General features: G+C 49.0%; 2 protein-coding genes across 4 annotated transcripts in view; one reads left to right on the top strand and one right to left on the bottom strand.

Moving 5' to 3' along the window:
* The window catches only part of LOC133344697 (voltage-dependent L-type calcium channel subunit beta-2-like), a 32503-nt gene extending 19893 nt beyond the window's left edge, over positions 1 to 12610 (top strand). Inside the window, 6 exon segments of the mRNA XM_061554764.1 lie at positions 8260 to 8268; positions 9095 to 9246; positions 9392 to 9487; positions 10147 to 10323; positions 10993 to 11155; positions 11158 to 12610. Of these exon segments, the coding sequence (XP_061410748.1) occupies positions 8260 to 8268; positions 9095 to 9246; positions 9392 to 9487; positions 10147 to 10323; positions 10993 to 11155; positions 11158 to 11327 (767 nt within the window). The 3' untranslated portion in view covers positions 11328 to 12610.
* NSUN6 (NOP2/Sun RNA methyltransferase 6) lies at positions 12608 to 23883 on the bottom strand. Of its 3 annotated transcripts, none has more exons than XM_061554759.1 (12): positions 23783 to 23883; positions 23022 to 23123; positions 22030 to 22185; positions 20740 to 20825; positions 19512 to 19621; positions 17661 to 17817; positions 16773 to 16854; positions 16160 to 16279; positions 14578 to 14719; positions 13884 to 14032; positions 13386 to 13511; positions 12608 to 13231 (listed from the first exon to the last, which is right to left on the bottom strand). In XM_061554759.1, the coding sequence occupies exons 1-12, from the start codon at positions 23801 to 23803 to the stop codon at positions 13007 to 13009; spliced, it is 1476 nt and encodes a 491-aa protein (XP_061410743.1). In that variant the 5' UTR covers positions 23804 to 23883; the 3' UTR covers positions 12608 to 13006. The 3 variants fall into 3 exon arrangements, with proteins under 3 accessions (XP_061410743.1, XP_061410744.1, XP_061410745.1); XM_061554760.1 differs by having other exon boundaries at positions 23416 to 23798; XM_061554761.1 differs by having other exon boundaries at positions 23656 to 23793.
* Positions 23884 to 27323: the final 3440 nt, after the last annotated feature.

Below are 27323 nucleotides of genomic sequence, written 5' to 3'. Positions count from 1 at the left end.
ATTTAGCTCAGGTCTATAAAAATTGTACGGTCTACTGTGATATAAGTTCAACACAGTACCTCCAAATATCGGTACAATTCAATTCCTGCCACCCAAATACAGATGTAATTTGTAGGACAGGTGGCAATCCTAGCATAGGTCCAAAGGCCCAAAACATCAAGTGGCCAGCAACAAAGATCACTTTCAAAGTTGTTAAAGGGAAGATTAAACAAGTTTATTGAATTCAGCAAGGTTATTATTAAGACTTGGGAAAATCGACGATGGGAGGGAATTCCAAAGTGGAGCAATACAAGGAAAGAAGCAGAAAGAGAAGCTTTGTGACCTGCAGTGTGTGTGGCTGTTGAGTGGGGAGTGCGTGGGTTTGTGGGTGAGCGTTGTTTGGAACTGCAGTGTGGTGGTTGAACACAGTAAGAGACAATACAGTATGGCAGTCCTCTAATTGGGCGGAATGAAGTTCACAGGAACAGTAACCATGGAAATAGTGATAGAAGAATGATAAGGCGGCGACTCACCCCTGATTATTGAGTGACTGGAGTGAAGCAGCAAGTGCTGGTTCATCAATCCCCCGACTGCTTCACTCTGAACTCTATCCGATGCAGTAAGGTAGGAACTGTGTGCTCCACCGCAGGTTGTAATGATAGAAAATAGGGCTGCGTATATACGAATCACACACGTGCACGTATACTCGTGTAATAAAGCTCGTTGAGGCGACTTCTGGAATCCGGTCTTTTATTAAACTTTGCATTACAGCTTTCCTTCACGCTGCTGACAGGCAGCGTGAGAGGGACAGATAGAGAGACACACTGCCACGTGGCAACCCAGAGCCCCGCTCCCGCGTGGCCCCCTTCCTCTGTTCGTTCCCGTTCTGACCACGTGTCGTACGTCTCCACCCCTATTTAATACCCGGGTCACGTGGTACGTTTCCACCAATCCTGGTTAGCCTTTATGGAATATTCCAGAGGCTCCCGGGACCACGCCCCTGACTTGTCTCCCCATTGGCTGTGGCTAAAGCCAGCAGAACCAATCCTCTACAACCAGCTGTCACCTTTCCATTACGTCAGGGCCACGCCTCTAGGCTTCCCCCCATTGGCTATAGACCAGGACCGGCAGAGCCAATCGTCGTGACGAGTTGTAATCCGTCAACGACCCGGATATAACCTCACATTACATCACCCCCACCCCCCCCCCACCCCCCCCCGGTGTAAAAAGTCAGCCATCTCGGCTGGGAAAAGGGGTGACAGGCCGAATCCCTGTGAATAATCTTAGGGCGTCTGAGACGCATTAACAAGGTAAGGGGGAGTAGGCATCAACGCGCCGAGGAATGTAAAACATTAAACAACAGACATACATTAGGGCGCCCCTGGAGCGCAGTAACACCAGGGTGACAGACCGCAAGGCAAGCAGTATTAGCGAAATGGGAGAGACTTCGACCGCGTACGCGACGCCGGACCCTCTCCTCCTTTCGTTCGTGGTTGCCTCGCCAACTGTTCAGCAGGAGGTGGTTGCCGTGGAGAAGAAGAAGTTTCGGTTTCCATTGTATCTGGGACAGGCCCCTTTGGAGGTGGAACGTCCAAGGTCTCGTCGTCCTTCAAAACCTGTGCGTCTGCGGGGGGTAGAACACAGCCCTGCTGGGGATCAATCGGCTCAATCGGCGAGGCAAGTGGCACATTCGGCACGCCAGACCCCGGCAGGTCAACAAGTGGAGATGAAGGGCCAGCACGCGGGTCAGCATAAGGCTTGAGTCGCGACGAATGGACATACCAACGACATTGGCCGTACTGGATGCGAACACTCTGGGGATTCCGAATGTTCACCAGCCTCACAGGCCCCCGCCAAGGCTTGTGCAGTTTAGGGGACATGCCCACTGGCACCTGAGGGCAATGGAGCCATGCCCGATCGCCCACCGACCAGGGCATGTCAGTTCGCGATCGACGCGCATACCTCTCGTTCCTTGCCTGCGTACGGGCCGTCGCACATCTGGCTGCCTCTCGCGCCTCCGTAACCCGTTTAAGCGAGTCCCGTACGTGATCAGGCAAGGAAGGGGACGGTTGTTTACCCACCGCACCCAGTTGCACATCAATCGGGGGTACATTCTCACGACCATACATCAGGAAAAATGGCGAATATCCTGTGGACGCGTGCGGAACCATGCGGTATGCCGCCAGGACGCCCGGTATGTGCAAGTCCCAATCGGTTTGTTTTTCACTCACCGTGTGACAGAGCATGGCCGAAAGGGTGCGGTTAAAGCGTTCCACCATGCCATCCATTTGCGGATGGTAAGGGGAAGTACGGATTTTCTTTGTGCCCAGCGCAGCGCATACATCCTTGAGCAATTTGGAGGAGAAGTTACGTCCTTGATCCGTGAGCAGCCCTTCGGGTGCTCCTTTATCCATGACGTAACCATTCAAGAAAGCCTCGGTCAGGCAGAGGCCAGGCCATAGGCCAGCGAGAAAAATATTCGACCCCGACCAAAAGGTATTTGTTTCCCCTAGCCGTTGGAGGGAACGGGCCCAGGATGTCCAGAGCAACTAGCTCATAAATACGGGACACCTCAATTGAACGTAGTGGTGGAACATAATTTTGACGAGGCGATTTCCTCTTTGCACAATCATGGCATGACCGGATAAAGTCAGTGACATCTGCCGTCATGCCGGACCAAAAGAAATCCTGCTACATCGCGGCCAACGTTTTCTGCACGCCGAGATGCATCAGTTCGTCGGCGTGCAGAGCGTGGAGTAGGTCGTGGCGAAGGGATGTCGGCACAACCAGGCGTGAACGGTCAGACAATCCATCCGTACACATCAATAGTCCTGCCTGGCCCCGGAACATCTGCCATTTCCATCTCGCCAAATGAGATCTCGGTTTCCCGATCAGTTTCCGCAGCGGAGCCAGAGAGGCATCGGCCTCCTGCTCGCGTAGCCACACCGAGTGCGGCAAATGCAGCGTATCGTCGGCGCCAACGGGTACATCCTGGCCTTCATCGTTCGACATCGCCCCCATAACCGGACAGGGCGAGGTAGGCAGCGCTGCACAACGGTGCGTACCCATCAGACAGGCGCAGGGAGGAGTTGGGGGCAACCTGGAGAGAGCGTCCGCGTTGCCATGGCGAGTACCCTTGCGGTACTTGATCTCGAAGGAAAATTCCTGTAATGATTCCAACCACCGAGCCAATTGACCCGATGGTTGTTCCAATTTCAACGAATATTGCAAGGCCGCATGATCAGTGTGCACGAGGAATTTCCTTCCATACAGGTACGGCCGGTACTGGCGAACAAAATGTATGATTGCTAATAGTTCCCGTCGCGTCACGCAATATCGCATTTCGGCGGGAGACAGAACCCTGCTACCGTATGCCACCACTCGCACGACCCCGTCTTTCCGTTGCGACAAAACGGCTCCTATGCCGATATCACTAGCATCCGTGTCAAGGATGAACGGGTGGGAAAAGTCCGGGTAGTCGAGCGTCGGCGCGGTGGCGAGGTGATCCCGAAGGGATTGAAAAGAGCGCTCCTCTTCCGGGCCCCATTTAAATCTCAGATTTTTCCCCGTCAGAACATGCAGTGGCTTAGCCAGCGTCGCGAAGTTCTTAACAAAACGGCGATAGTAGGATGCGAACCCAATAAACCGCCCTACGTCGCCCACTGAAGTGGGCGTGGGCCACTCTCGGACACACGCCGTTTTCTGAGGGTCCGTGGACACACCGTCCGAGCTGATGATGTGACCCAAGTATCGGACGGACCGTTGCAAAAGGTGGCACTTTTTCGGTTTAAATTTTAGGTCAGCCGAGCTCATCCTCTGAAAGACAGTCTCCAGGCGTTGGAGATGTTCTTCAAACGTGCGGCTGAATACGATGATATCGTCCAAATATATGAGGCATGTTTCCCACTGCAGCCCCGCTAGCACCAGTTCCATCAAACGTTGGAACGTCGCCGGTGCCGCATTCAAGCCCATAGGTAAGCGGTTAAACTCAAAGAGGCCTTGTGGCGTGCGGAACGCCGTTTTTGGTTTGGACGCGTCATCGAGGGGAAGCTGCCAAAACCCAGACGACAGGTTGAGGGTGGAGAAAAAATTTGCCCCTGACAAAGCGTCCAATGAGTCGTCCATCCGTGGCAAGGGGTATGCGTCTGCCACGGATATCTTATTCAATCGGCGGAAATCTACACAAAACCTTGTCCCACCATCCTTTTTCTTAGCCAGCACCACCGGCGCGCCCCAAGGACTGTTGGACGGTGAAATTATATCGGCCGCCAACATGTCTTCCACCGCGCCGCGCACGTGTTCCCTTTCAGCAGGGCTCATGCGATGCGGGTGCATACAAATCGGTCCCGCCCCACCGGTGTCAATATGGTGCGACAATAGCGAGGTATGGTCCAGATCCAAATCGTTTTTACTGAAAACGTCAGCGTACTCCAACAATAATGAATGCAAAGCACCCCTTTGCATGGCCGACAAAGATGTACTTTCCCCGCACAAATCTGCGATCCATCGATCGTGTGAATGATCGTATCGAGGCCCGCCAGCGGCCCATTTAGTGGGTGGTTTACCCTCAAAGCTGGTGAAATCGGTAGTGGCGTGAGCCAATACCGATCCAGCCGGGACGACGACCCGGTTTGGGCCCCCATTTAATACTTGTGTAGTAAGTTCGAAGAGACGATGTCGAAGTTGAGGCACACTCTGTTTATTAACTCCGGGACAGGTACAATAGTTGAAGGGGTATCGGCCCCTTCACCCGTACTATGGGAAACCCACCCTAGTCCTAAGCCCTCTGTCCTGTCCCCCAGTCCTCCTCTACTGGGCTACGGGAGGCTGACTGATCTGGCCCTGGCAAGCACAGATCTCGGCACCAGCTAACCAGCCTTGCCCTGATAAGGGCAGCGGTCTGGAAGCTCTTGGGCCGCGCCACTGGCTTACCCGGCTCGGCCCTTATAAGGACGGCGAGACCGGGGAGTCCCAGGGCCTAATCTCCGAGTCTTGGATCTTCACTTGGTCAGCTTCGTGTCGAACTGAACCCGAGCTCTTTGGGTCTCCACCTTTTATAGGGATCGCCTCCGAGGGCTGGGGGCGTGGGCAATAACTGATGCGGACGTCGGTGTGACCACCCGTGTATGTGAGTGCCTACAGCCCTGTGTTTGTTTTCCGCCAGTTTCTCCCGTAATAACCCCTACACTTGTATAAACGGGGCCTGACCAGGCCGAACGATAGTTTGAGCCGCTACTAGGGAAAAGGATCTTGCCACCGAATTCGACGGGGACAACAGCACACCCGTCGCACCGTCTGCAGCATCCAACCGCTTTCGGTAACGCAGCGGAACAAGCATTTGCGAGCCTGATGGCACCTCCACCATGGCAGCAACAATCGCATTAACCGTGTTACCCGGGGGCGAACGGCCCAGCAGGGAAGGCAGGAACGACATCCTACGGCCCCCTGGCATTTCTAAGCAACCTTGGTCGACGAGTATCTTAATTGGCATGCGGCGCAAGAAATCGGTGCCCAATAGGCATGGGACGGCCAGTGAACGAGAAATCAACACTGGTCCCTCCGCGGTGATATTCCCAATAGCAATGCGCACATCAACTTTCCCCAAAATACCCATGCTACCCCCATTAGCAGCAACCCACGCGTCATTAACCGGTCGGATCCGTGACATAGGAATGGACAGGAGATGAAAAATTACATCGGAAATGATGGTGGCAGACGCGCCAGTGTCTACCAAAATACGAACATCGACGCCATCGACGGTACGGGGTACCGACGCGGCTGCCACCACCCTACGGGCAATTTTTTCCATTGTGTCGCAGAGTGCGGCATCGACACAGGTACACGACAATTACCGTCCGGAGTGCAAACATGTGTGCAAGTGGATGGGTGATGTGACAAGACCTGCCGGGTATCTGATGTGTGCTGACTTGCCCGAGGGTGCCGTGGATCCGCGTCCGGTGGAGGAGATGGAAGCCGGCCCGACGGGAGCTGAGAAGGCAGAGGTCGGCAGCGGCAATCCCGGGCGAAATGGCCTCGTCGACCACACCTAAAACACGTGGCCGCCGGCGGTCGCTCGTCCCGGTCTCTGCACGTGGTTGTCCGGCCCCATCACATCACGCTGCTCGCGCGACCGGCATTTTGGGACCCAGCGAGGAACAGCAGCCATCACCTAGTCCTCGCTGGAGTAATTGGAGCCGTGGACGACCCGACGTGGAGACCACCCCAACGGTGGAGCGTCTATTTCGGGATTCCCCGTCCATGCCGCCATCTGATCCCAGCATTTTAGGTTTAACTTGGCGTCCAAGCAGCGCGCCACCCATCGCGACGTAAGTGGTTCGTGGCTGCACACCGGCAACGAGATGTTAAGTTCCTGGGGCAGCTCAATCATTCTGGAAAGGATGAGAGGATCCAGGAGATCAGCTGACGAGTCGGGGTAGGCGGCCATGGCAAGCGCTAACAGCGCCCCTTGGTACGCCAAGGGCGATTCCTCTGGTCCTCGACGACGTGACATAAATTTCCTGGTAGCCGCCGTCGGCGGTTCGTAAAACTCTGCCATTTCCGTGAAAGCGTCACGAAGCGTCTTCTTCTTGGTCGCAGGGATGGATCGAAAGACCGCCAGGGAGACAGCATCTAGCAGTGTGGGCAGCGCCTCCAGTGCCTCCGCCTCCGTCCATCGTACGGATTGAAAGGCTGACTCCATCCGCCACGTGAACACACTCCAATCGCCCCCGGCGACAAATTCCTTGATTTGAGGAAGGCGATGTCCGCGGTGAATGTTCGACGCCTCGAGCGTCTCCATTCTCGCTTCCCGCGTATTTCGCGGCTCCGTCAAGATGGCGTCCGGCGGCCGTGTGGTAGCAACCCCGCCCAAGATGGCGTCCGGCGGCTTCATCGCAGCAGCCCCGCCCAAGATGGCGTCTGGCGGCCGATTGGTAGCAGGCCCTCCCAAGATGGCGTCCGGCGGCTTCATCGCAGCAACCCGCCCAAGATGGAGGCCTCTCCCTGCGCGGCAGGAACAATGGCAGACGTCGATTCCCGCTGAAAATCCTGGTCATCGGCACTTGGTTGAAATCCACGCGGCCGCACGAGGGCCGCTGAGGATGCGACCGCCGTCACCAGATTCAGCAAAATTGCACGGAGCGAATCAATTTGCTCCGCCAGTCGCCGCCATCCCTCGTCCGCAGTCGAGGACGTCGCTTCTCCAGCCTGTCGGCGATGAGCGGCGGCGGGGAGAGCAGCAGCCGGAGGCAGAGGACCCGCAGCTCCCAGCAGCTCATCCTCAACTTCTTCCTCCGCCGGAGGGTCCGGTGGGTTCTTCTTCTTGAGGTGCTTGGGCATCTTAAAGGATCGTCCAAACGGTCTCAAGAGATACTTCTGACACCAATGTAATAAAGCTCGTTGAGGCGACTTCTGGAATCCGGTCTTTTATTCAACTTTGCATTACAGCTTTCCTTCACGCTGCCTGTCAGCAGCGTGAGAGGGACAGATAGAGAGACACACTGCCACGTGGCAACCCAGAGCCCCGCTCCCGTGTGGCCCCCTTCCTCTGTTCGTTCCCGTTCTGACCACGTGTCGTACGTCTCCACCCCTATTTAATACCCGGGTCACGTGGTACGTTTCCACCAATCCTGGTTAGCCTCCATGGAATATTCCAGAGGCTCCCGGGACCACGCCCCTGACTCGTCTCCCCATTGGCTGTGGCTAAAGCCAGCAGAACCAATCCACTACAACCAGCTGTCACCTTTCCATTACGTCAGGGCCATGCCCCTAGGCTTCCCCCCATTGGCTATGAACCAGGACCGGCAGAGCCAATCGTCGTGACGAGTTGTAATCCGTCAACGACCCGGATATAACCTCACATTACACTCGTACACACACAAAACAGCGACCTAAGGAATTGCAGTCAAGGAAAGAATACAATTTTGCAATCCAAAGCAATAATTACATTTCTTGGCTTATATTCTTGTTTATATTGTTTAACCAGGTGAGAACTCAAGATACCACAGTTAAATTTAAAAAGACTCGTACCGCAGGGAATTAAATATAAATCAAAGCTAAATCAACCACGTTACAGAAGAAAATGCCACACAAACGTAAACAATATAAAAATAAAAAATTGACTACCGAATTATGGCTCTAACAAATTCATATTAAAAATAAATAACAGAAACATGACAGCAGATTTAGGGTGATTATTGCACTGAGTCTGTAACTAAACTAATGCCAGATTTTGTTTCTCTTTCCCACCGTATGTATGTGGTCTGCTAACCCTCAACACAGATGTGCAAGGTATGTAAAGGTGGCAGACTCTTTACATTGAAAAACATTCTGCACATTTTTTCATATGAAATCTGCAATCTAGCTGCTCAATTGTTGGTAGGCTATTTTAATACACACAGTGGACAGGAAGGACAAGATCAAAGCGCTCGCATAATACACATGCATAATGTACGTTGACTCATTAATTTCCCCTCCCCCCCACTTTGCGCAAGAGCGCAGAAGTGTGGTCACCACATCTACGCCTCTGTATAAGGAACGAAACAGTTAGACTTCTCCACAAATCTGGCTGTCGCCTGATGAAGCTAGTTGTAATTACTGGCAAAACGTCATAATCAGATTGTAAATGTTGTGGCTTGGCTCTCCAACATACTGGTGTGCTGTACGAATGACGAATTGGCACGTTCTGTTTACGTGGCAACCCTCACGAGTTGGCTGTGTCGGGTGGTGGCGGCTTTTAACGACACATTTATATATTTACACGATCTAACCCAAAAAACCTCTATTATGGATATTGGTCGCGAAAGCCTACGTGTTAAACTGCTTAATTGTGTGTGTATATTAAAGATACTGCTGGCAGTTCACCAATATTGGTTCAAGCAAGCCTGACAATTCTAATGAGAAACTCAATATAAAATCCGGTCCAGAATTTGCATGTATTCAACCAATGCTGTAGAAAACACGCATTCCCAGAGGGCCGTGTGGCTGATGAGATGTGTAAACATATACTTTTACAACAACGCTCAAGATAATTTTAAGTAATAAATTACTGTAGTGTAAAAACAAGGTGTGTAGTTTTGCCACGTGTCAGTGACCGTCCGCTCTCTGCTTTCATCAGCTGAAGTTCAGGGGGAGGTTGAACGAATCTTTGAGCTAGCTCGCACCCTGCAGCTCGTGGTGCTGGATGCTGACACTATCAATCATCCGGCTCAGCTCGCACACTCCAGCCTCACACCCATGCTGGCCTACGTCAAAATATCCTCTCCCAAGGTAATGTGCTGTCTCCAATACCTCTCTCCCTATGCTGCAAAGTACCACAATAGTACCACCAGATATCGGTAGAAATAAATTCCTGCCACCCGAACGTGGTCGCCCATTGCTCGCTGGAGTCGCTTCGTTGTGTTCATGATGTCAGGTGCTGCACAGGCTCATCAAGTCACGGGGAAAGACCCAGAGCAAGTACCTCAACATGCAGATGGTTGCTGCAGAGAAACTCGCACAGTGTCCTTCGGTGTGTACGACACGTCACGTCACACACACACACACAACACTGCACACATGACCAACTCAGCACAGCTGTTTTCTATCACATCTACAACACTCACCTGTCACGTTCTATTCTGGACAACTGTTCTGCTTATCCTGACTTTCCACGAAATTCCCAGCATCCACTTCTGGCACCTGTCCTCAAATGGCAGCAATTTTGAACATCAATACAATTCAACAGAAAATAATTCATAAATGTGTTGATGCACAGTGACAGTTTAAACAAATTCTTTGGGTCTTTCGGTAAAGTCACGTAGATAGGTTCAAAGAAAATAACAAAAAACTACATTTCGATCGCAACACAAGCGGTCGTCATCGCAACACAAACGGTCATCATCGTCCTGATGACGACTGCTTGTGTTGCGATCGAAACGTCGTAGTTTTTTGTTATTTTCTTTTAACCTATCTACGTAACTTTACCGAAAGACCCATAGATTATTAATTCCTGCAGTCACGAAAGCTTTAAGTCAAAAGTTTAAACAACTTTATTTTTAACCTTCAGTAAGGATATAATTTTAAAATCAGATAAGTTAGTGGAACAAAATCTTAAAATAGAGCGATGATGAAATAGGTTTGGGGACATATTGATGTGACAAGATACTCCTTTCTCCGTTTGATGGCTAGGACCTCTTTGACTTAATTCTGGATGAGAACCAGTTGGATGAGGCTTGCGAGCACTTGGCTGATTTTTTGGAGATGTACTGGCGGGCTGCACACCCCGCTTGCGGTAGCGGCACCCCTGCTGCCGTTGTGGCTACACCAGTCTCAATGCCACCTCCGTCTCACCCCGAGCTCTCTGTGGTAAGCATGTATGCAAGTTACTGTCTGCATTAACATAATTATAATCTCGTGGCTTTCCATGCATATTCAAAGTGATTTCCAGCTCAATGAGCATTGCTTTCAGCCCTGAGCCAGTGGTGGAAATTCTCCATGGAGGGGTGACGAGTTGCCGTGGGGTAATGGCTAGAGGCACACTGGACGGTTCGACGCCTACTCCCGGCGCAGTAGTTGACTGTGGTGCAGGTTTTTTAATCCCCCCTCCGCCGCCCCTGTTCACCCAGCAGTACAAATTGGTACTCCGCAGTTAGCCCATTATCGGCAATCCGCGTGTGGCGAGGTTAAGTGTGGGTACACCCACCTATTCCAAAGATGTCTGGCCAGCATGGACGAGTAGACCAAATACCCTCTAGAACTCACGCCAGTGGAGACCTTTCTGCCAGCAATGGCGTGAGCCGGCGATTGCAGGGCTGCACCTTTAACTGGAAAACAAGGACAAATGCACCATGTGGTGACTTCGACGCCATGCGGTTTGTACGCTCCCACGTGCCACTCAGTGAATCTATGATTCACTTTTAACTGAAATCAATTAGTGGCTCCTAACATTTAAAACTGGTAATGGACTCTGATAACAGTGACTGATTAACAACCCTACGTTTCCAGCGTCACTGAAACAAATGTTAAATGTCACAGGCTCCATATCCTCCGAACCAGCATGAACAGCAAACAAGCAGGGAGCACACATCGACACCGCCGAGCCCCCGGCGACACGCCAACCACTACCACAAGATGACGGAGCGAGGGGGTCACGGCGAGGAGACCTGCGAGCCAGTGCATGCCTCGAAAATTGTAAAGGGCATGCGGTACATAAGAAGAGTTCACAGAACTCGTGTGAAGAACGGCCAAAGCACGGCCACGCTAAGGTGGGCAGCGGCAGAGAAGAGAGAACGGGAGACCAGGGGAGTCAACAAAGGGACGATCACCGCCGACAAAGAAAACACCAATCGCACGAGCACCGTGACCATTGAAACGTACACAGCCACGCACAACAGCCAGGCCACTTACTGACTGCCTCTCACCTCTCATAGGGACCAAAACCCTCAAAAGCTGAGTCACTCCACAACATTAAAGTGCACTGTAGCCAGGACAAAACATTGACACGGTTGTCGCTAGGCCTCTGTTCGTGTCAAAAACAATTGGAATCCATCACTTAAAAAGTATCCTGGAATATTCTGTCGTCTGAGTCACAATTTGATGCTGAGCTGTCGATTCTGTGCGATAACTTCACTTGCACTTGTATTTGACAAAGGTCCCTCTTTGTTTACACACTGGTGCAAGTTACTATAATCACATTTAAATGTTTCTGTAACTTAACTTTGCTATGGTTTTTTAAATCAAATTGTCCGAGCCGAGTTTCGTTACAGGAAATATAGTATTTAATATTTGTGTGCACTATTTTCAACTTAATCAGTAATGTGGTTGTCTTTGATCTGATTTCTAATTGCTTCATTGCAGTATTGTACTTTGTTTTTATGTTATTGGTTGTCATTTTGGTGACCCAGGTATTTCTTACAAATACGACTCTAATTGTATCTTGAGCTCTTACCTGGTTAATCAAAATAAAACTTGAAACCGGACAGTTATGAGCAAGAACATGTATCTCAAGCAAATGAACAAGGGGAGTCTCTCATGAACTGTCCTTGCCGCAGGTTTACAGATCTGCAGACGTTTCTCAATGGATGCAGATTTGTAAGACTGGTAAGTGTTATGCTACTTATCTAACAGTTTCCCTTGCGGTTCAAGCAAGCCTCACTCTGCTGATGAGACTGGCCCAGTTTGCTTGTGTTAAATCAATGCTGCTGAATTATGCACTCCCAGAGGGAAGGTCGTGTCACCAATTGGATGTGTAAAAAGTACGTTTTGTGTGGAGGGATAGATATGTTACTTGTGCTACAACTGCTGGTCCTACATGGATCATACTCCCTTTGTGTGATGTGGGTATAACATGTCCCAACTTCCAACATCAGTGTCTGTAGGGAAATGCATAATGAAAGTGGTGGACCAACACCAACCTGTTTAGATAGAGATACGTTTGAGTCATGTCAGCAGAAAGAGCCCAATGAGCTGCCAGGCTTATTTCATGGGCGTCCTGCTCATGAAACATGAGAAAAAAGTTTTGCTGACTGGCTGGCTGGCAGGACATCATGTCCAATGTGACGGACAGTCAGGTCCATAGAATCTGCAGGTTGCAAGTGTACGTATGAAAATAAAGATGTTCAGTATTAATCTCACACCACTTATTATGGAATTGCATTTAAATGTTCTTTATTGAAAAAAAGAAATGTACAGACCAGTGTTTCTGCAAGTTAAAAAGTGAAAGTGATTTTTCATTCAAAGCGACAGTGCTCATCTCTTGTTTACAGCCCTGAGCCAGTGGTGGAAATTACACATTCCTAAAGCAAAGGTGAGTCTATCAATAGGATTACCACTGTTGACTTTCCTAAAAAGTGGTAACCATTTTACCGACCTCAGTTGGATGATGGGCTGAATAAACCCCCAACCAGGAATTGAATTCGCAACGTTCTGATTGCGAGCCACCCGCTATATACTGCTGATTTACCGGGTCAGTCAGTATCCTGCGTTTGGCAAAATAACAGTTACATATTTTTGTGAATGTCAGGGAAGAAGACTAAAAAAGCCTCCTAAATTATATTAACGACTGTGGGGAAACAGGCAGTTTGGTAAACTTTGCCATGAAGAAGCCAATTGTGTCGGTGATGGCACGGTCAAGATTAGGGGGGGCCCGGAGAGTGGTTGAGACCCCACAGACTCCATCCTCCATTTCACTGCCAGGGTCAAAACGTTGCAGCAGGCGCAGATGCTGAGGGTCCAGACCAGCTCCTGGCAGACCCTGACCACCCAGGTGAGGCTCCTGGAAGGAACCAAATGTAAACAGAGCTCAGAAGACTCCTATACACTTCAATATGGCCATCGTACACTTCACAGCCCCTTGACATCCAAGTTTAGCTGTTCACGCAGAATCCAGCTGTATGTCAGAAGAAGACAAAGGATTCCATGCAAACTACCTGAGCGACGAGGTGCAGCTGAGGAAAGGTCCTCAATGCCCAGGCAACCTGACGTTCATTTTCAGCAGACGCCACGGAGCATGTGGTGTAGAGAAGGACCCCTCCTGGCCGCAGTAACGCCACTGCCTGAGAGACCGACGCAATAACAGTCGACAATGTGCTGACATTTTTTAAAATACAATTTCTCTGCACAGAAAGGGCCAAAATGTGAAACGGTCAGCAACAAACAGTATTATCAAAATGTAATAAATAAAGGTTAACGGGTTTTTTGGGAAAATAGACAATAGGAGGAAATTCTGAAGTGGACCAGTGCGTAGTGTCATGACCTGCAGTGTCGTAATTCAGTGGGTGAGTGAATTGGTGAGTGATTAATTGAATGGGCGTGTTGATGTGTAGTGTGGTAGCTGAACAGAGTGTGGATGAGACGAAACATTCAGTCTCGAAGACAGAGTTCTCAACATGGGTGGTTTGCACATCTCGAGCAGCTGCAACAATTACCGTGGCCAGGAGTTTGCGCTGGAGGGGAGCATACGACTGCAGCTGACGCAGGGAGGCAGAGATGCCTAGGCAGGGCCGCTTCCCCAGCGCACTGCATGGAGCATCTAGCAGCACCCTGTCGAAATACTCCTCGGGGAACGGTGGGTGACCTACCCACCACAGCAAGCACATTATGTTTTTATGTAGCGTCACTCATGCAAATCACATCTCAAAATGCTGCTGCAGGATTTGTAACATGCAGATTTCGCACAGAAGTGTGGGAAACCAGATGAGAGGAAGGTTACCAGGACCGGCTGTCGGCAATTGCCCAAGCTCTGTGTTTTATACAAGTGGGAGGAAGCAGGAACAACCGGAGAAAACCCATGCATGCAATGGGCGGTGAAAATCCCCGTACGGATGGAAATTATCCACTTGCTATGCTTGCATAGCAAAACAGACGGCAACTTAGAAGCCCACAGGGCAGGACACGTTGTCGGAAGGGACGGTGGTCAATAATAATAATAACGGATTGGCAGCCAAGGAATGGAACGTATCCGAATGGATATCCGCTGAGGAGCTAGAGCATTGGGCTCGGTTCACGTGCAGGTGCTTGGAAGGATTGTTGCATGACAAGACCATGAGGTGCTGGTGGATTTATCATGGTAAGATGTCAGTCAGATGACAGTTCATTTGCACGTTTTGCCAAGCTGTGTACCTTTGCAGGTGTGTGGTCCAGAGGCGATGGCCTGTGTGCTATCACAACAAAATGTCTGGATAGATTTAAGATTCAGCCGCGATGCATTGTTCTGAATTTTCTGTACTTTGGCAGCTGTCTTGTCCAATGCAATTATCTCTCCCTGCGTTACACACGCACACACACACGTTTACATTATAATTTTCCTTCCTTGTTCCTTACACAGTTGTGGAGCAAAGCCCCAAAATGCCAAGTGGCCAGCAACAAACAACATTATTGTGTGTCTGTCTTTGTGTCTCCGTGTCTTGTCTCTCTCTCAAATTTCACACTTAACTTCTAATTTAGCAATCTTTGGAAGAACGTAATCAACAGGCTATGCGTTAATTGTGTGTTGACCGACTCTCTGTGTTGCATTGCATTGCATTTCCAAATTTGACTAAGTTTGTTTGATTAAGTGTGTTTTCTCTCTCTCTCTCTGTGTCCTCGTGTTGTCGCTCTAGTATTTCCTGCAGTCATGAAAGCTCCAAATCTCTCATTGACATGCTAATTTCTCCACCCCCCTCCCCTCTCTCTCTGCCACCCTCTCTCTCTATTTAAGGCCTCGACACAGAGGCGTTGTTTCTCTGTGTGCCTATGTGTGTGTCTCTCTCTGTGTGTCTCTGTTTTATCTCTCTCTGCTTATGTGTCTGTCTATGTGTCTCCGTGTCTGTGTGTTGTCTCTCTCTCAAATTTAGCAATCTTTGGAAGAACGTAATCAACCAGGTAGGGTGTTGACTGTTATATTAGCCAACTCTGTGTGTTGTATTGCATTATATTTCGAAGTTTACTAGGTTTGTTCTCTCATACATTCGTACCTGATGATGATGATTGCTTGTGTTGGAATCGAAACGTCATATGCCATTTAATTTATTTTTCTTTCTACGTGACTTTACCAAAAAAACCAAAGAACATTATTTATTTATACACTTCCAATTATATTATTCAACTCCCGTACCTCCGATAAGCACAGTTGGCTACGTACGGTGTAAAAGAAGTTGTATAGTGCTTTAAGATCCTCGATGAAAGGCGCGATATAAATGTAATTGATGTAAAGAGAACTCCAAAGCTGAGCTGTGTGAGGGAAGAATCACAAAGAGAAGTGTTGTTCAATAGTGGATGAATTTTGATTTAAAGCTTTCGTGACTGCAAGAATTCATATTCTTGGTTCTTTCGGTAAAGTCACGTAGAAGGGAAACAATAATAATATTTTTTATTATTTTATTGTTTCCCTTCTACGTGACTTTACCGAACGAACCAAGAATATAGTAGTGGATGAGACAAAAGTCAGGCTGGTTGACCTAATCAAGATGAGTGAAAGAATTCATGAAGTTCCCAGGAATGGTAACCATGGTAGAAGCAATAGATGAGCGATAAGGTGGCAATTGGTCACCAGTGGGCGAGCAACTTGAATGAATCAGGGAGTGCTGGATTATCAACCAGCCTGTGACTGCTTTATGTTGAATTCTATCAAGTGTATAGGGATAGAAACACAAGCTCAGTGAGGGAGGAACCAAATGAAAAGGATAATAATGATCCCCATAATAAATAGGAGACAAGACATTACCGTGTCTCCCATGAGTGTGGCGATATGCGTGGTTTTCCCTCCTGGTGCGGCACACATGTCTAGAACCCTGAGCCCAGGGCGAACGTCCAACACGTGACCAGCCAGCACGCATGGCAGATTCTAGCAGAGGGAAAACATTCACAGCACATACCGATCAGTAGGATTGTTAACAACTAAACCGGTCAACATTTCATAATCGAATTACCAGCTCCGCGAGTCAGGAAACCGGCAATTGATTCCAGTGTCATTATAGTAATCACTGTACCAATTGGCAAACACGGCCGTATAAACGGGCCGCGTGGTACATTTGCCTGATGAAGACCGCTTGTGTTGTGATCGAAACGTCGTGGGTTTTTTACTTTTATTATTTTCATTTTATTTTATTTTTATTGTGGGTTTTTTGTATTTATTATTTAAAAAGAACCAAGAATATGAATTGCTGCAGTCACGAAAGTTTTAAGTAAAAATGTTTATATTATGGTTGTTACTAGACATTTTTGCGGTTACCAGAAAAGTAAAAAAAATAATGATTTAAACGATTCTAATACTATTCCACAGAATGGCAATACCCTCATGAAGTAACGAGTGTATGTGTGTGTGTGAACATATTTACCTGTGGGAAGAAGATGCTGGGTGGGAGGTTTTCGAAGGATGGGCTAAAGTACAGCGGTTCCGTCATGCTCACCCCAATCCCACTGCACACACAGATTCACACTCATTGCTGCATCCATGGGGTGGTGACAGCGGTAGCGCGTTCCAAGCTTGATGCAGAGAGGTCCACAATTTGAGTGTGGAAGGCAGCCCTAGTTAACACAGCGGTGTGTACTAACCACAAATACCACGTGCTGACTGCTTAACAGTGGACATTAAAAATCCTGTGACGTCACAAGTGGGCCATTGTGTGCCGGCGTCATGGTTGAAATTTGCCAAATTTAATTAATTATTCACAAATTACTCAATTGGCATTACACAACAATCATGGCCCCCTACAGGTAGACTAATGCCTACTTACAGACCGGTGGTGCACAGGGAGAGCTGGTCTGGCCAAAATGAATGACTTATTAATAACATCAAGTTGCACCAACTAGATTGGAGATATCCATTAAAAAGAACGATGCAGACAGAATCAACACTAGAGGTGTACAAAGCAATTCCCAGTATAGGTTTGAAACCGATGTCTCAATAGCCAGAAACAAACAGCACTATCATGGCAGTGGTTAGCCCAAAGAACCTGACTTCTCCCGTAAATTTCACAGCCACAACTACCAGACTATCTCGTCTCATCCACTATGTTCAACAACTGCAATACAGGTCACAACACTTCCCTGCTTCTTCCCTCGCACGGCTCCACTTTACAATTCCCTCCCATCGTCTCTTCTTCATAATAACGCTGTTCAACTCATAACACGTGTTAACTCTTTATCTACAGGCAATGGCAATCGTGACGTTTGTTGCTGGTCGCTTGATATTTTGGGGCGCGTGCTCAGCAACCATCTCTCACCTGGTGACTCCATCTTTGAGGAATATCTGAGCCCGGCTTAACCGAGCTACGCCATTCCCCACGAACAGCACGGGTCCGCACAACGGCTTCACGGTTCCACGTCGGCACTGTCCACTGATGTCAACAAACACGGCGACGCGGTCACCTGCTCGCATGGCTATAGCAGCCAGGAATGACAAACGTATGCATACGAGACTGCGCACAATTGAATGGGACTACATGTTATTTTTGGGTTAAACCACGTAAAGGACTGGCCAAATGTGTGTCCAAAGACCCTACATCACCCAACATAGCCAAACAAATTCAATTTAAACGTTTACAAGTGTTTAATAAAAGCAAAAAATGCATGACTTCTCGATTTTTTCTGACTTGCTGGGTTTTCCTGATGATGCAAGATGCAGTCTCAAGCAAAACGAATCTAATTAGCTAATTTTCTTCGTGAGAATTGTTCTATAACTGACTGGTGAGCTGAGATGATTATGGCGCATTCGTTTTTTACTGTGTCGGGTGGTGGGGAGTTTCCAAACAAAAATTTGGCCAGATCAGTATGTGGCCTAACTCAAATATCAATTTAGAATCATAACATAAGCTGCAAATACCTACGCATTATGTAAACGTAATTGTTACTGGCCAACATTAAGTGTGGCTCTCAAGGGTAAATAGGTAATTGTTGTTGTAATTGTTAGGTGGTTACAGTGTCCATTGCAACTATTCTGGTGTAATTTTAACATTTTACAAAATTTACTTAAAACTGTAAACAAGACCAATGCAAGTGTTGTACCAGTAAGACACCACTAGTAAGATATAGTACACAGACCAAAACATTTTAACAAACCATTTACTTAAAACTTTTTTCTCAAAATTTTACATAAAACTATGGTTGTCAAGTGATAACCAGTAACCGTTTTCACAATGGATTACCGGTTTTGAAAGTTAGGAACTGTAAAATCGATTCCAGTGTGGACTTTTTAATGCAGTGCACTGACTGGCCCACATATGAACCATATGGCGGTACCCTGGGGTTCCATAGTACCCCAAGTTATCGCATTATGTCCGTGATGCAGTAATTTTTACTCTGTTGATGGTCGGCGATGCGGCAATCGACTCATCTCGACGAGCTGTACACGATGCACCACTATGGTGCATGCGAGCGTCCAGGGTTTCAGCGCAATCGTCTTCGCTGTTTTCGACATCGCGGAGTAGCACCGATTGCGGATTGATTGGTACCTCGGTCGCGGAGTTAAGTACACCCCTGGAAAAAATAATGTCCCAGAAATAAAATATTGAATTGCCTCGGCCATTTTGTATTATTTGGTACCCCGGGGTACCGCCATAAGGATCATATGAGCGTTCGAATTGCTCGGCGACACAGGCCTAAGGGTAAATATGATATGGGTAAATAAAATGTAAAGGTGCAACCATGAGGTACACTCACACTCGATCGGCAGGTCGCATGTGGTTTGGTCCAACCACATGCGACCTGCCCGATCGACTGTTGTTTTTGAGCCTTCCCTAGGTCAACTCAGCCTTAAATGGGTACTTGGTGCGGTGTGTAAACATCACCATGGGCAAGACAAGTGGCCGTTTGTGGTGCCAGCCACCCATTGTGTGCTGTTAGCCTTCAAATGTGCTAATAGCACTTGCCTCAAGACTATATGGGGGATCTTTGTTTTATACGTGTTTAGTGTATATGCATGTGTGTGTGTACGTAGCATTACGTGTGTTGTGTGTGTCGACTGAGAGCCTGGACAACTTTGCAAACGAGATGTTCAATCTTAAGGGGTTTTCCAGGTGTAATAGTTTCATAATAATAAAACAAACACATGTGATATCATTCATATCATTCAGTACTTTTAGGAGCTGCCAAAATTCCAGGGACATAGACATGGGCCCCTCGTAGCACCGCGTTCCCACACTCCACCGCAACCACCACCTGAGGCAGTCCATGCTCTTGCTGCACTCTAAACAACCACACATGAGAGTATGAGTGACTTGCTGTATTATTCATTACAACTTTTATGGTGCTGTTTGTTCCTGGTTGCTTGACATTCTGGGCCTTTGTACCTGTGCTCAGCAACATCATTAAAAAAGATACCCTAGTGAATACAAGTCATGGTACACTTTCCACAGTGACTGTACGATGTTTGCTTGTGTTTGTTTTGCAAATCCAGTTTCTGAGCACAGACCATAAGGTGCAAAAATGTCCAGCGGCCAGCAAAAAAAGCAGCACCATAAAAGCTGTCCGAGATACAGAGTTTACACGTGTTTTACATTGAGCAAGGTTAGTATAGGAGCTTGGGAAAAGAGATGGTGCGTGGGCAATACAAAGTGACAAGAGTTACAACATCAGCAAAATGTGTGCATTGTATCATAGTAATAATTGATAAAATAATGTATGAGACAAGTAACCATCGCCCTTCACACCATGATTCTGATTGATTCTGACATAATGCAGCTAAACATCAAGGGAGGTAACAGCTATGAAAAAACAAACTATAGATCCCACCGTAACGATAGAGATAGGTATTAGAGTAGAAGTCGCAGGAAGTGATTTGTACAAAGCATAATGTGAACAGACAGGTGAAAGACAATAGCAAAATATAAAAGTTGGGCGACAACATGGCCAAGCAGCAGTGCGTTCGCTGCTTGTTGTAGAGGTATGCGGTTTTAATGTGGCAGGCCGCTCTGGTTAATACTGCAGGTGTATTGGCCATACCATATGCACCGTCTGCTTAACAGTGAGCATTAAAGATCTTGTGTAGCCATTTGAAACATGTATGCCAGGATAACGGTCATAATTTGTCAAAATGAAAAAAAATGCCCACAAATCACTTCATGGGATTACACACAGCCATCATCGCCTTCTACGAGCAGACTCATGACCATTTGCAGGCCAGTGCTGAGTCACCTGTACCACACAGGGACAGCTGCCACTGGGAGTACCCTTTGAATGTTTGAGAGATGTGATGGAAGAACTTTAAGTTGCTGACGCACTTAAGTAAGCACCATAATATGCAAGATGTATTGTTTATATTTAAATTATAAAATGACTGCAGTGCAATGTTTCACAATACCCCACCTTGTTTCTAAGACAGGCACAAGCAGAATGTCTGGCACTTGCGGATGATGCAGCACTGGGATTTCACCTCCACATACCTGTCCATGCTTAAATAGACAACCCAGAAAACAAATATTTATTATTATATAGACACGTAAAAAAGATGTGGTCCACACTCTCACATTGACCGATGCTCCAGCACTTCATAATTTACTCATCACTCGCCCGGCAACAGTTGGTCGCCTCCTTACCACTCTTTTATCACTGCGACTTACGGTTCTTGCTCCCGTGAACACCACTCATTATTCATGCCTCCTCCCACGTTCAGGACTCAGTCTACCACACTGTTACATCTCATCCACTGTGTTCAACCACCGCACTGCAGGCCACAGTATGTGCCTTGCTGCTTCTTCCCTCGCTCTACTTTGGAATTCCCTCCCATGGTGTATTTTCCCAAGCTCCTATGATAACCTTGCTCAATTGAAGAAATGTGTTAAGTTTATTACAATTTTAATGGTGCTGTTTATTGCTGAACACTTTCCTTTTGGGGCCTTTGGGCCCTGTGCTCAGCAACTGTAAAAAAAACTATATTATGGATGTAAACGAGAAGTTAATTTCAAAGGGGTTTTCATTGCATGGTCGTCAGAGGTGATGGCAGCTTAGGGGGCGTTTATCCAGCAGTGGGTAGAAATAACTGATGACGTACACTTTAGCATGCAAGTCCCTTAATTTTGCATATGAAAGTATCTCTCCATACTACATGACATTATAATTATTGTCATTGTGGAGAATTTAAGAAACATAATAAATAAGCGGACAATAGCCCTCCCCCCAGACGTCTCTCCAATTAAAACAATTATAAATATTTTCTAGACACCCCATCAGCCCCACATCCTTCTGGGAGTGTATTTTTTCAGCGGCAATGATTAAAAACTAGCAAACTCTAGACCGGTTTCAACATTCAGTGTCTCATCAGCAGAGTCAGGCTTGCTTGAACCACAGCTGATGAAATGCCAGATGTGTATTGTCATGGACCTTCTCTGTTATATATAATACCGTACACAGCACGAAATAATGATCAGGGTTGTTGTGGATAATACATAATACAATCAATACGGAGACGTTACGCCTCATATCTGTCCCCCAATTAAACATTGTAAGTATTCTTTACACATGTCATCAGCCATACGGCCTTCTGGGAGTCTACATTTTTCGGCAGCATTGGTTCAACGCAAGCAAACTCTAGACCGGTTTTTGACATGCGGTGGCCCCTTGTTCTGCGGCAGTCTGGAGACTTGTTGCCGTAGTCACCTGCTGGATGTGGCTGCCGAGGAGCGAGGCTGCCTCTGCGGGCGACACGTGCAGCGAGTTGTAGCGCACGCACGTGAACGACGGAGGCAGCTGCAGGCGCCTCAGCACGGCGCGGAAACGCCGCTCGGCAACATCGGCGCCCAAAGCCTCCACAGCCTGTCAAGGGGCGAGCTTCGAAACCTCACCCGGACAGACAACCCTACCACCACGCCTGATAGTCTCAAGCGCAGTTCAAAGTTGGAGCACTTCGCATTTCTGGGGTGGAGCACCCAGTCCCCGTGCCTCACGGCGCTTGACAGAATTCAATGTCAACACAACCAGGGTGACGACTCATCCAGCACACGAATTAACTCCAGTCACTCGCTCACTCAGGCGGCGATCAGTCACCTCCTTGTCACTCTTCTATCGCTACGACCATGGCTACTGTTTCTGTGAACATCACTCGTTGATTGCTCCACACATGTTGAGAACTCGGTCTACCAGACTGCTTAATTCGATCCATAGTGTTCAACTACCATATTGCAGGTTACAACACTCACTCATCCCATCACTCACGCCACCCATTCAGACGGTTTCGTCTCATCACTTCGCTGCTGCTTCTTCCCTCGCACTGCTCCACTTTCGAATTCCCTCCAATCGTCTCTAATAAATGTTCAAGAAACATGTTAACTCTTACAACTTTAACGCTGAAGTTTGTTGCTGGAAGCTTAACGTTTCGTGCCTTTGCTCAGCAACTTTGTAAAAACTAAAACTATCCCCGCACCGGAAATTAGACGAATCGCGCCCTGATAGTTTGTGGGCAAAACACGAGCGAACTCTGTTCTCCAGGTTTCCCACAGACCTAACCCGGACATGTATCAGTGAGTCTGGGCCTCGTCTAAAATCTGTGATGGTTACTGTGATAGGAATGTAGATTTTTTTTTAAACAATCAGATCTCGCTACAAATAAATTGCTGCCACCCGCAATAAGTTGCCTAAGCCAGGCAAGGTACCTCTGGGTGCAGGTAGTCTGCACGCAGGTAATCCTCGACATGTCGGGGCAGGTGTTGCTGAAGGTCCGTGATGTCCTCCATCGTCGGCAAGGTGTGCAGCTCCTGTACCACACACACACGATGCACACCAACACCGTTGTGGTGGGACACGGGGCAGACTTGTTGTTGTCGCCAGCCGGGGCCAGGCCCGCAGCCAAGTAAGAACCCGCGGGCGTCCCTCGCGCTGCACGCAACGCGGAGAGACCCGGGACACGCGCGCGTCTTGTGCAACGCAGACCCATCGGGCCTCCGTGCAGACCCGAGCGCCAGCGTGGCGGCTGTGTGTGGAGCACGCAGCGAGGGTGGCCGCGTGTGCAGGAGGGACGAGTGGCAGGAGGCCGGCGGACAGTCTCACGTGGACGACGGTGTTCAACGCGGGAGGGCTGAGCGACGACCCTGACACTGCCCGGGGATGACTGTCGCCGTGGGGCTGTCGGGAATCTACGGCTGAAGTTGGTTGTTACTCGAGGGACGTGTGACTGTGGGTAGCGGTCCGAGTTTCAATTCCCGCTCGCGGCCAACAACATCGGTGACGACTGTTTGAACCGGCCCTGGGCCTCCGCTAGTTTGACTCAGCCTCAAATGAGTACTGCACCTGGTGCGGTGTGTAAACATCGCCACTGGGGAGACAAAGGCGGCCACGCCCCCGTGTAGCCTTTTAACACGGGGATGTTTTTGTTGTTGTATCTCTGTGACTGTAGGGAAGCAAGACCAAACGACACCTTCACAGACGTCCCGTCCATGACGATCCGAGCCACGCGATTCGCGATCACGATCCACGCGGATCGGATCGATGCGACCCCCGTGGTGGCAACGTCGTTCGCGTAAAATTTGCGCGCCCACGTTTGGAGTTTGTGAGCGCTTGTGCCTGGCTAGGTGAACTTTGAGGTCACATCACGTATGGAAGGCTTGCTGTTGGCAGGTCATGGTTCAGATTCAGGTGTTATGGGCTGAGATGACTGACAGATGCACCAACTCTGCACCTCACTGTTGCCACCTTGCGTTTTCACCGTTCCGTGCTCTGCCCCTTGTGAGTGTCGCTCCTCTGCTCTCCACTGTTGTTGAGGGGCGATTGCCTCCAATTTCCCAGGAGCGTCCTTCACGAGCCTCCTCCATAGAGGCCGATCTTGACACCACCGGTACCAGTCATCGGCAAGTATACTCAGCTCTCGTACCACGGTATGATGTGTTCGATAGTTGATATTTGCAACCACATCGACTGCACTTGTCAAACCAACTGTTACGTGAAGCTGGCCATTGGGAATTCTTGCACCTTAGAAAATCCCATAAATGCTTGTGTAGTGTATGATTCACGAGACACACACTCAGGTCTGGAGGCACCATGATTTATTAACAACTAAACAGGGCTACAGGTTAACGATACTGGGGGGTTATTCTAGACCCCAAAGGGTCTCTATCCCTTAATTTCCCCGACGACCAACGTCCCGAACCCCCAAGCCAACCCGCTCCGTGAGTTCCCTGTCCCAGACAACCATGATCGCTCCGCCCCCGTCTCTCTCATCCTCCCGAGCGTGACCTCTCTCCGCCTCTGGCCACGCTCTCTCCCTGGTCTCTCTCGATGGAACCGGGGCTTCTCCGTCATGTCTTCGCCGGCACCAGATAGAGGTACATATGTGTAGTGAGTCCAACTGAGTCGCAGACGTTCTTTAGAGGCAACACTTTTATTGTAGCATCAACACGTAACACAAATGGGTAACTGCCCCTTCACCAGATACAGCCTAGGGTGGTGACCACACAGCTAACTACTCTATACGTAGGAGTTACAGCTACGAAGGGTCAGACCCTCACTCGGGTCCTGACCACGTATTGATGCCTCGTAGGACGTAGAGCTTCCAGCTTGTAGACGTGGAGCTTCAGCTTGTAGAATGCAGCGACTCTGGTCCCTCTCAGGGACCCGCCTTATATCCTCCTGGGTCGGGGCCGCTCCGCCCTTGGCCCCGCCCGCCTTCTCGAGCCTTCTAGCTCCCTCTTGATCCCTCTCGAGAGCTCTCCCCACACATGATCGCCCCCTAGCCCCCCCACCTGCGGCCCCCTCTGTGGAAACTCCGGATCACATGTCTACGGGGTCAACCAGAGTGCCATGGCCCGGGGCAACCCTAGCCCCTGGGCTGACACTCTCCGACTCCCCCTTGTGGGAGCCCGCATTACACGCTATGCGTGGTGCCCGCGCTATCCCAGCGCACACCAAGCCCCACTAGGGCTGGTACTACACCCGCCTATGGGGTGTACGCGATGACAGTGCATCGCGCGCCACGGACCCCTCGGGCCGGCACCATACAGTGACATTGCCGATGTCACTACATATGTACTCCTTTACAGGTTCTGGGTGTAGCCGGCTTATACGCCATAGAGACGCTATTTACGTCTCAACACTTGGATCAAACTGATGGGAATGAGCAAGCTTGCTCATTTGCAACCACAACACCTTGACATTTATGAATGACACAGTGAAGGTGAACCTCCTACAACTCTCTTCCCAGCTCAATGAAGCTCTGTGGCCAAACCCCTCCACCAATAAGGCATCTCCCACGAGAAAGGATCCTGGTCTGGGAGGATTCCCACACTAATTTCACAGTCATATGGTCCCCTCTTACTCCCCGAGTAGAAGATACCCGGACAGAGAGCTTCAAAAGAGGAAGCCTGCCGCAATCAATGAAAGAGGCCAGAATATCCACCATACACAAATCTGGCACACCTCCAAACCTCCTGCAGATCTAGAGGCCAATCTCCAGCACTCAAAATTGTAAGATTTATGAAAAAAAACCCTGGAGAATGGATTAGAAAAATCCCTCCCAGAGGTGATTGGCAAGGGATATAGACAGACAGGTTGTATGAAAGAAGAGATTTAGCATACAATTTAACCCGATATACGTGACGGACCTTACCAATCGCAGAACAAAAGGAAGCTTACACCACGACCTTAAATGGAGAGAAAGCTTTTGATGGGGTAGAGTGGGAATTCATATCCACAACCATGGACATGTTCAACTTCCTCCACAGGTCATAGACGTGTGTAAGCTACTTTATGATAAGCCCAGTGTTGCGGTCACAACCAATGGTGTGGTGTCAGAAAGATTCTCCCTTAAAAGAGGCACCCAGCAAGGATGTCTCCTCTCTTCCCTACGTTTTGCAATTGTGATGGAACCCCTGGCAGAAATTATTAGAACCACAAAAGGGCGGCGCATTCACCAAGGATGCTCGAAGCGCAACAAATGCCGCTTCCTCCTCTTTGCCCCAGTGAAACTTCTGTCCCTTTGCAGACAGTGAGTGCAGCAGCTTCGCGACCGTCGCAAAATCGCACACAAAGTGGCGATAATACGAGGCGAAGCCAACGAAGCTGTGTACCTCAGCGACAGATGTGGGAGTCGGCCATGCCCGAACGCAAGCTGTCTTTTCGGGATCCGTGGCGACACCTGATGCACTAATAATATGGCCCAAATACTTCACCGATGGCTACAACAAATGGCACTCAATACGACGCAAGTGTTCGTCAAATGTATGTCTGAAAACAATGACATCGTCCAAGGAAATTAAACATGATTCCCATTGCAAACCCGCCAAAACCATCTCCATGAGACGTTGGAAGATGGCCGGGGCCGAATGGAGGCCCATAGGAAGCCGATTAAATTGGAACAGCCCCTGGGGTGTGTGGAACGCTGTCTTGGGTCTAGAGGCCTCATCCAACAGCAATTGCCAGAAGCCTGAGAGCAAGTCTAGGGTCATAAAAGAACCGCCCACCCGAGAGGGCGTCGAGGGAATCATCCGTGCGGGGCAGGGGATAGACATCAGCCACAGAAACCTTGTTTAATTTATGGAAATCGACGCAGAAACGGAGACTTCCATCCCGTTTCTTGACTAGCACAATGGGGGCGTCCCAAGGGCTAGTAGAAGGGGAGATAATGTCCGCTGCAAACATCTCGTCAACGGCCAAGCAGACATGATCCTTTTCTTCTTTAGTGGGCGAATTCCCCATGTCTATGTAATGTTCCAATAAAGTCGTACGTCCAATATCGAATTTACTCTGACTGAACACATCGGTGAACGGTTCAATGATCGCACGCAGCCGCTGGCGCTCCTTGGGGGACAAGAGGGTGTTCTCCCGACACAGCACGTCAATCCAGGACGCGTCGGTCTTCCCATCCTGCATCATGCCCGCCACAACTCCCCCAGCCAGCATGGCATCATCGGGTGGAGGAGCTGGGGTCGTGTGCGCCAAAACGGTGCCAGCCGGAATTGTCACCT

The sequence above is a fragment of the Lethenteron reissneri genome, chromosome 20 (genome assembly GCF_015708825.2).
Source record: "Lethenteron reissneri isolate LAM-NWPU_2019-01 chromosome 20, ASM1570882v1, whole genome shotgun sequence".
Lineage (NCBI taxonomy): Eukaryota > Metazoa > Chordata > Hyperoartia > Petromyzontiformes > Petromyzontidae > Lethenteron > Lethenteron reissneri.
This window is presented reverse-complemented; position numbering and strand designations above follow the sequence as displayed.

Excerpts from the sequence above, each read along its gene's own strand:
- NSUN6 (XM_061554759.1), bottom strand. The coding sequence starts at position 23,803 with ATGGACGGGACGTCTGTGAAG. Across the intron at positions 23,124-23,782 it reads TGGACGGGACGTCTGTGAAG|GAGCTGCACACCTTGCCGAC; the intron begins GTGTCGTTTGGT and ends TGTGTGGTACAG. Across the intron at positions 22,186-23,021 it reads CAGACTACCTGCACCCAGAG|GCTGTGGAGGCTTTGGGCGC; the intron begins GTACCTTGCCTG and ends GCCCCTTGACAG.